At 45.4% G+C, this 10,600-nt stretch overlaps 1 protein-coding gene across 1 annotated transcript in view; it reads left to right on the top strand.

Moving 5' to 3' along the window:
- LOC130207122 (protein kinase C epsilon type-like) overlaps nt 1-10,600 on the top strand; it is a 53,474-nt gene continuing 42,874 nt past the window's right edge. The window contains exon 1 of the mRNA XM_056435575.1: nt 1-1,082. Within this exon, the coding sequence (XP_056291550.1) occupies nt 735-1,082 (348 nt within the window). The 5' untranslated portion in view covers nt 1-734. The remainder of the gene's footprint in view (nt 1,083-10,600) is intronic.

The following is a 10,600-nucleotide window of genomic DNA, read 5'->3' as shown; positions in this document are numbered from 1 at the left end:
CTCCCAGCTGCTGCTGCTGCTCCAAAACCTCCTCCCGAGTCTGTGTTGCGTCGCACTCCCCCGTCTGTCACACCAGCTCCGAGGCAAATCTGACGTGTTTTTCGCATTTCCTGCACCAAAGAGAGAGAGCGCGCGAGAGAGAGCGCGCGCGCAAGGGGAGGCAGCCAGAGGTATGTTCACGGGAAGTTGAGATCAACAGCTGTGGCTGAAACCAGGCCGAGCACCGAGGAACCCACCGATACGCACCCCGACGACTCCACCGCCGTATTCCGCCCCTCCCTCTGCGCCTCTGCGGGCGGGTTGTTCGCGCTGCACCAGCCGCTGTCTGGTGGCAGCGGGCCGGGGGACTCGGACCCCCCCCCCCCTTCCAATCGGCGGCGCAATGCAACACGGGCCCCGGTGCGTTCACGGCACCACGCCGCTGCGGTTTGTTTTGATTTTTTTTCCAACCACCCCTCGGAAGTAAAGACGGCGTGACTGGCTGGGGTCGCACCTGGAGGGGGGGTGGCACGGGGGGGGGGGGCTTTGCTGACTTCTGGGAGCTGTCCGTGTTTCTTCCGTATTTGGAGCATATTCGACAAGTGTAGCCTATATGTAAAAAAAAAAAAGTGGCTCCGTATCGTTTTCCAGCAACTGCCTGGAGGACCACCGGTTGAACAGAGCCGCTATTATTCTGTCGGAGGTCCCATCAGAGGAGGCTGTGACCACCCCCCCCCCCCACGCGCTGCGCTGCCATGGTGATCTTCAACGGGATGCTGAAGATCCGGATCCGCGAGGCGCAGGACCTCAAGCCCACGGCGTGGTCCCTGCGTCACGCCGTGGGCCCCAAGACCCCGAGCTTCCTGCTGGACACGTACATCGCCCTGAACGTGGACGACTCGCGCGTGGGCCAGACCTCCACCAAGCAGAGGACCAACAGCCCCGCGTGGAACGACGAGTTCACCACGGAGGTCCACGACGGCCGCCGCATCGAGCTGTCCGTGTTCCACGACGCGCCGATCGGCTGCGACGACTTCGTGGCCAACTGCATCATCCAGTTCGAGGACATCCTGCACAACGGGAGCAAGCACTACGAGGACTGGGTAAGAGGATGTGACCCGGGCACGGCCGCCTCTTGACATGTGCACGAACATGTGCACATTATGACATGTGCAATAACATGTGCACATTATGACATGTGCAATAACATGTGTACATTATGACATGTGCACTAACACGTGTACATTATGACATGTGCACGAACATGTGTACATTATGACATGTGCAATAACATGTGCACATTATGACATGTGCACTAACATGTGTACATTATGACATGTGCAATAACATGTGTACATTATGACATGTGCAATAACATGTGCACATTATGACATGTGCAATAACATGTGTACATTATGACATGTGCACGAACATGTGTACATTATGACATGTGCAATAACATGTGTACATTATGACATGTGCAATAACATGTGTACATTATGACATATACAATAACATGTGTACATTATGACATGTACAATAACACGTGTACATTATGACATATACAATAACATGTGTACATTATGACATGTGCAATAACATGTGTACATTATGACATGTGCAATAACATGTGTACATTATGACATGTGCAATAACACATGTTTATACACATTATGACATGTACAATAACATGTGTACATTATGACATATACAATAACACATGTTTATACACATTATGACATGTACAATAACATGTGTACATTATGACATGTGCAATAACATGTTTATACACATTATGACATGTACAATAACATGTGTACATTATGACATGTGCAATAACATGTGTACATTATGACATGTACAATAACACATGTTTATACACATTATGACATGTACAATAACATGTGTACATTATGACATGTGCAATAACACATGTTTATACACATTATGACATGTACAATAACATGTGTACATTATGACATGTGCAATAACATGTGTACATTATGACATGTACAATAACACATGTTTATACACATTATGACATGTACAATAACATGTGTACATTATGACATGTGCAATAATCTATGTGTATACACATTATTACATGTACTTGGTCTGTGGAGGCATCACGGTGGACTTCCAGTTTCATTCATCGGAGTTTAGATCCCGTTACTTTGGCCGTGGTCCTGTCGGCCGGACCGGTGACCCACATCGGAGAGAGAGAGAGAGAGAGAGAGGGGGGGGGGGGCGTGGCTAGAGGCCGAGCGTGGACGTGCGACGCACAGCGGCACGCAGAGAAAGCCGCTCATTGTTGTCTGAAGCCGCCGGAGCGGACGGATGTTTGAGTGTATTATTGATGAGGCCATCAGGTCCATTAGTGGAGGGGGAGAGAGAGAGAGAGAGAGAGAGAGAGAGGGAAAAGGGCGAGTTGGGACACCAACCAAACACCGTGGTTTCTATAGTCAGAAGACTTGAGAAACGATTTGTTGTCATTCACCTGGAAGCAAATGTTGATGTCAGGTGGAACACGCCTAGACTTCAGGCCGCCGTCATGTGTGACATCATCTCAGACGGAGAAAACACGCGACATCCTTGAGGGAACTGAACGGTTCGGGGTAAAAGCCCGGCACCCCGAACGGGTTTCCATCGTCTTCAAGAGCGAGCCGAGCGTCGTCGTTTATTTTCATTTTTATACCAACATGCTGCCAATTAACGTTGGAAAACCCCCCAAAACAAACAAGATGATTGAAAAAAGTTTGAAATGTGCTCAACATGATAGTTTTTAGGCTGGAGTGGCTTCGGGGGCGGAGACCTGAAAGGGGGCGGGGCTTCATTGGACGCTAAAAATTAAAATCCAGCGTACCGTCACTAGTTAAAAATAAATAGCCGTTGACTCGGCTCGTGCACAAGGTTTTGAAATGCCCCGGAGAATCTCTGTAAAAGACCATCATTGATTGGCTTTAATCACAAGCACAGAACCCAGTATTAGAGAGAATATCGCAGGCTTTTCAAAATAAGAGTCTGTGTCTCCGCTGTACTCCCCGAAGAGAGTTGACTGAACGCTTACGTTTCTCTCACCTTGATGAGAAGAGTGAAGCAGATGAAGCGGACGGAGGCGGATCGGATGAAAAGGAGGAGCGATGCTTGGAAGTGGAGCACACTCTCCACTTCACTTCCTTTCGTCCTTTGACCTTGAATAACTTGACCTCCAGGCCCCGTGGTCGTTAAAGCTCTCCCGAGTCTCTCTCGGTCCGGAGTAAACACATAAAAGGAAAGCGGAGCGAAGATAAAACAAAATCTCACTCGGCCGAGACGTCGAAGGGCGCTCTTCATCTTCCCTTCGGCATTTCACCGTCGTCCAATGAGAGCTCGGCGTCGCGACGGTGCGGATGAAGGACCCGGTGCTCGCCGTTGATGAAGAGTCACTCGACCCAGAAGCAGGGCGTGAAACACGAGGGCGTCCGTTGCTCTGCGGTGACATATGTGCTGTCGCCTGGAAAGATCCCCAACAAAAGAAGTCGATTTAGACTTCTATATTTAGACTTACGCGATATTACGATGGGGATCAAGTTACGCGGGAGGCCTCGGGGCGACGCTTCAGTGCGGACCCTGGGAACGACATCCGAGAAGAGAACCCTGACGTCTCGGTATTTGAACGTTTTAAAAACATCGTATTCATAAACAGGTGACTCTGCGATTTTTAGTTTTTTCTTCCAGGAAGTGAGACCTTCACACGGGGGGAGAGAGAGAGAGAGAGAGAGAGAGTGGTTAGTCAGCAGATTGTTCTGGTGTCATATTTCATTCTCAATGTTTTTCTCCCAAAACGTGGTGCATGTTTTTTTTTGTAAAAATTTTTTTAAAAACCCGTCGAGACAATTTAGTCGATTGTTCGGGTCTTTAAATTGGAAGTGTATCCCTCCTGGAACAAAACATGGCAACGCTTGTTCTTCTAGAGAGATTCTGGCCAACAGAAACTAAGCTTTTTTTCTTCGAGTAAATTGTCGCCCTCGAAGGTGTGAAAAGAAATTCAGCGGATTAAATACGACGTTTCAGCCGCGCTCCGACTTTTCATTTTAAGTCGTCAATTTCGAAGGAAAGAAACGGTTCATCCGCGGTCAGAGACCCACACACACACACTAACACACACACACTAACACACACACACACTCGTAGAGTAAACCCACATCAACACACATTGGCAATCTTTTCCTGGTGGGCAATTCAGCCACATAATTCAAAAGTTCAGTACTTGTTGTTGTTGTTGTTGTTGTACCAAGTGAAGGCTGCGATCTTGCTCTTATTCTTTACATGTCGATAACTAATTGTTTTGGCATTGGTCCAGAAACTAAAAATGAACCTTAAACGCAGAAGCCCCCCCCCCCTCCCCCCTAAGAGAAAGCGTGATGACAATATTTATTGATATCGAATATATAAATATTAACAAATATATTTATTTATAAATAAATACATATTTAATTTATATATTAATATTTTTTTATTTATAAACATAAACATGTACATTTATATTTTGAAAATACATATATCTATATATTTATATATAAATATATATACATATGAATATTCAAAGTGTTGCATTTATGTGATGAAGTACTTTGATTTCCCAGGTTTTTAGTTGACTGGTTTTGCTTTATTTTCCAGAAAATTGATTTCACAGCATCTATTAATCAATATGTTGAAGGATTTAATTTGCCCTCTTTTAGCCCTCAGAGTATCTGACCGTATCAGATGCTGTATCTTGCATATCAACTTATTTAAGCCCCTCGCCGCTGCGTAAACCACCTAAAGTAAACAGATAGAGACGATGACGTCGGGGCTGCAGGTGGATCTGTGCGAGGCCGTTTGATTCCCCGTGAAGAGGGCGAGCTGCGGACGGCGTGGACCCTGGTCCTGGAGCGGCAAACCCTCATCGGAGAGGAAGTTCTCTCTCTTCTTGACTCCCGTTTCCCCCGCGGGCCGCGTAGCAGAGAGGGTGTCCTCTCTGTGGAACGAAGGAAACGGGGGGGGGGGGGAGTCTAATATTAGAGCCAGTGTGTTTGAGTCACACGGTAGGCCCTACTTCCTGTTTTCAGCGGTCCCAAATTAACTTCCCAGAGAAAGGACATGGAAGAGGGACAAGAGGGCTCCTCAGGTGCCGCCCCCCCCCCCCCCCACACACACACACACACACACACATGTGGAAGATGCTTTTTTCCATATTTACCTTCGCATTGAAAATGCGGAAGGTAATGTTTTGATCGCTGTGTATTTATATGCGTGCGTGCGTGTTATTCGCATAAGTCAAAAAGTATTGAACCGAATCGCATGAAATTTGGTGGGATGATTGGTTATTTTCCGGGGACCATTTGATTAGATTTTGGGATCGATCGGGTCAAAGGTCAAGGTCAAGGTCATGAAAAGGTCAACATCTTCTTTTTACCATAGCACGGTCAATTTTTATCCAATTGGCATGCAACTAATGCCAACATGTTCATGATTCAATGCCCAATCTTGTGATATGCGAAGGTATGCGCTCTACCGAGTGCCCGTTCTAGTTCACCATGTAATTGATCTGTTGGAGTTCTCCTCTTTCACTTTTCCACGGTCACCCTTGTCCTGTTTTTTTTGCGTTGTCTCTTCAAACGTTGTGTGTGATATTGCTTTTATTCAAGAAAAGGAGGGAACATGTTGCCTTTTCTCTTCGTATATATATTCATAGATTCTTGCCGAAATGAATAAAAAGTAAAGCCGCGAAGCCGCGAGTGACGCTTCGGTGCCCCGTCGGGCCTGACCGACGTCACCCGGGGGTCGTAGACGCCGGCGTGACGGGAGAGGAGACGTTGAGAGCGTTGGAAGAGAGCTCCGAGGTGACGCAACACGGCGGAGGTCGTAAATCACGGAGGGAAAGAGGTCAAGCGTCTGTGGAATGTCTGCGGCGGAAATCGACCGGCGAGCGCCACACGGCGGGACTAAACTCGGTCGAGGAGACGTCTCCCGTTTCCTCACAAACAGGATGGGAACAAAGACCACGTCACACACACACACACACGCTAACGCTCATGGGTTGATAGGAGATGAATCCACTGGTCGGAGCTGCTTTTGAAGGCCTTTTTAAAGTTTCCTGAGTTTGGTTTTTGGAGCCGTGATAAGCTCCTCCCCTTTTCTGTCTGACACACAGCTCGCTCCAAAACCGCTTAGTCTGCACATTTGGTTCTCGTCGACCTCGTCCTGTGCCATTTTCTTTTCGAGCTGCAATGTTAAAGTTCATTCATCAAGTAGTCAGACCACAACGTTTTATGATAATTTATATTTTTTGTAATTTTCGTACAAGCTAAAACTGCTTTTGATTACTAAATATGATGATGATTGAATGTTTTAGTCATTTATTTCAAGCTAAAGTCGCTATAGGTCACTTAATATGATGATAATTTTATGGTTAAGTCATTTATTTCAAGCTAAAACAGCTTTATGTCATTAAATATTATGATAAATTAATGTTTCTTTCATTGCTTTCAGGCTAAAACTGCTTTAAGTCACTTAATATTATGATAATTTAATGTTATAGTAATTTATTTCAAGTTAAAACTGCTATAGGTCATTAAATATTATGATAAATGAATGTTTCTTTAATTTCTTTCAAGCTAAACTGCTTTTTATTACTACATATTATGATAAATTTATGTTTTCGTCATTTCTTTCAAGCTTAAACTGCTTTATGTCACTAAATATTATAATAATTGAATGTTTTTTTTCTCAATTTATTTCAAGCTAAACTGCTTTTGGTCACTTAATATTATGATAATTTAATGTTTTAGTAATTTATTTCAAGCTAAAACTGCTTTATGTCACTAAATATTATAATAATTGAATGTTTTTTCTCTCCATTTATTTCCAGCTAAACTGCTATAGGTCACTAAATATTATAATAATTTTATATTTCAGCTTCTTAAATATGAGGATATGCTGCTTGTAATTGATATCTCCAAAATAATTAATTGATTTGATGATCTGATCAGAATTTAAAGGGCATTTTGTCTGACATTTTACAGGAAAAACAATCGATTTGCACCTCGTCAGATAGTTATTATCGCCCTCATGCAACGTAAATAACGTGATCTAATAACACTGACACATCTATTGAAACTTCATGTTCCTTCTAAATATATTTTATTAAAGTACAAACCTCAATAAAATGACCTGAAAATTAACAAAATTCAGATTATATTTGAGTTCTATCTGATCAAGAATGAGGTCAAGGGTCACGGCTGAAAAAGACACGAGCACATTCTCTCTCAAGTGAGGTGAAGATCCGAGATAACTCCCAGGACTCCTCCTCCTCTGTAATCCCCCCCGAGATGTCTCTCTCTCTCTCTCTCTCTCTCTCTCCCTCTCCCTCCCTCTCTCGCTCCCTGTCTGTCTGCAGGTCTCTTTGACTCCGGCCCGAGGCTCATGTGATGCTGCGAGGGCGTCTCGCCGCGATCGGGTCGGTCCACGACGTTAACGGTTAAAAAACATTTTGAATTAAAAAAAATGCGCAAAAAAACCACAACCTTGAAGGTGCCTAAACACATCCACACACACACACACACACACACATGTCCTTTCTTGCCAGCACCTGACGACCTCGTTGCTACAGATACGAGCAACAAATAAACAACGAAAAACAAGCGGCGCCGTCGCTCTGCCTCGAAGCGGCGTTACCGAATTCTTCAGCTCATTTAAGTGAGTCATTAAGGTTCTCACGGTTGTAGTTTTTTTACTTTCTCGTAGCCCCATCGAAATCTGGTTTTCTGTCGAGACTCCCGTGGCCTCATCAGGGCGAATCGGATTGAAAACATATTTTATTTAAACATGTGGGGGAGGGGAGGAGAGAGGGGGGGGGGGCTCTGAGTGTGTGACCGAGGAATTCGCTGGTTATTTACGGCGGTGTGATTGCTTCGTCTGATCTGATTGGCTCCTCTGCCGATGTGTTGAGTGTGTGTGATGGAGGAGGTCGGTGGCGGCGGGCCGCTCGGGGTTAACGGCTTCACGTCAGCGTTGTTATTAAATCTTATTTATTAGTTGTACGTACTTCTTTAAGGATGTACAAATAAATATTAAAATGTTGGTGAATAATAATCAGCTTTTTGGAAACATTCCAGATCAGACGAGCGTCATGTGGTGTGTTCAAGGCCTTCGGTGCAGGACTGCCTGTGCTCTGCACCGTGCTGTTTATAGATGCCGATGTGTGTGTGTGTGTGTGTCTCTGTGTGTGTGTGTGTGTCTGTGTGTGTGTGTGTGTGTGTCTGTGTGTGTGCGAGAGACAATTTGCTTTTTCGTCCTTCAAGCAAAACACAAAGAGAAGCGGAAAAATACCAAGAAACAAGTCCCGATACAAGCCTATGTGTGTGTGTGTGTGTGTGTGTGTGTGCAGGTGTGCTTGTGTGCAGGTGTGTGTGTGAGTGCAGGTGTGTGTGTGCAGGTGTGTGTGTGAGTGCAGGTGTGTGTGTGCAGGTGTGTGTGTGTGTGAGTGCAGGTGAGCCCTGCAGTGGAGGCAGACCTCCCTCGTCAAGCCTTCCATGCAGTGAGAGATTACTGCTCGTCTCTCTTCCGTTGCACCGATCTCTATCTCACACGAGGAAACAGCAACAGACGCACATTCACAGACTCACAGACTCACACTAACAGACGCACATTCACAGACGCACATTCACACTCACAGACGCACAATCACAGACGCACATTCACAGACGCACATTCACACTCACAGACTCACATTTACAGACGCACATTCACAGACTCACACTCACAGACTCACATTCACAGACTCACAATCACAGACTCACACTCACAGACTCACATTCACAGACTCACACTCACAGACTCACATTCACAGACTCACATTCACAGACTCACACTCACAGACTCACATTCACAGACTCACATTCACAGACTCACACTCACAGACTCACATTCACAGAGGCACATTCACAGACTCACATTCACAGACTCACATTCACAGACTCACACTCACAGACTCACATTCACAGACTCACACTCACAGACTCACATTCACAGACTCACATTCACAGACTCACACTCACAGACTCACATTCACAGAGGCACATTCACAGACGCACATTCACAGACTCACATTCACAGACTCACAGACTCACATTCACACTCACAGACACACAATCACAGATGCACATTCACAGACTCACATTCTCACATTCACAGACTCACATTCACAGACTCACATTCACAGACTCACACTCACAGACTCACATTCACAGAGGCACATTCACATTCACAGACGCACATTCACAGACTCACATTCACAGACTCACATTCACAGACTCACATTCACAGACTCACATTCACAGACTCACACTCACAGACTCACATTCACAGACTCACATTCACAGACTCACATTCACAATCACAGACTCGCATTCACAGACGCACATTCACAGACACACATTTACACTCACAGACTCACACTCACAGACTCACAGACTCACATTCACAGAGGCACATTCACACTCACAGACGCACAATCACAGACGCACATTCACAGATGCACATTCACAGACGCACATTCACAGATGCACATTGACAGACTCACAGACTCACACTCACAGACTCACATTCACAGACTCACATTCACAGACTCACACTCACAGACTCACATTCACAGACTCACATTCACAGACTCACACTCACAGACTCACATTCACAGACGCACATTCACAGACTCACACTCACAGACTCACATTCACAGACGCACATTTACACTCACAGACTCACATTCACAGACTCACACTTCAAGACTCACATTCACAGACGCACATTTACACTCACAGACTCACATTCACAGACTCACACTTCAAGACTCACATTCACAGACGCACATTCACAGACTCACACTCACAGACTCACATTCACAGACTCACACTTCAAGACTCACATTCACAGACGCACAATCACAGACTCGCATTCACAGACGCGCATTCACAGACTCACACTCACAGACTCACATTCACAGACGCACATTCACAGATGCACATTCACAGACTCACAGACTCACATTCACAGAGGCACATTCACACTCACAGACGCACAATCACAGATGCACATTCATAGACGCACATTCACACTCACAGACGCACAATCACAGACTCGCATTCACAGATGCACATTCACAGACGCACATTCACAGATGCACATTGACAGACGCACATTCACAGACTCACACTTCAAGACTCACATTCACAGATGCACATTCACAGACTCACACTCACAGACTCACATTCACAGACGCATATTTACACTCACAGACGCACAATCACAGACTCGCATTCACAGACGCACATTCACAGACACACATTTACACTCACAGACTCACACTCACAGACGCACATTCACAGATGCACATTCACAGATGCACATTCACAGACGCACATTCACAGACTCACACTTCAAGACTCACATTCACAGATGCACATTCACAGACTCACACTCACAGACTCACATTCACAGACGCACATTTACACTCACAGACTCACACTCACAGACTCACACTCACAGACTCACATTCACAGACGCACATTTACACTCACAGACTCACACTCACAGTCTCACA

The sequence above is a fragment of the Pseudoliparis swirei genome, chromosome 17 (assembly GCF_029220125.1).
Source record: "Pseudoliparis swirei isolate HS2019 ecotype Mariana Trench chromosome 17, NWPU_hadal_v1, whole genome shotgun sequence".
NCBI classification, from domain to species: Eukaryota; Metazoa; Chordata; class Actinopteri; order Perciformes; family Liparidae; genus Pseudoliparis; species Pseudoliparis swirei.
Note: the sequence above shows the minus strand (reverse complement) of the source record. Positions and strands in the feature narration are given on the sequence as shown.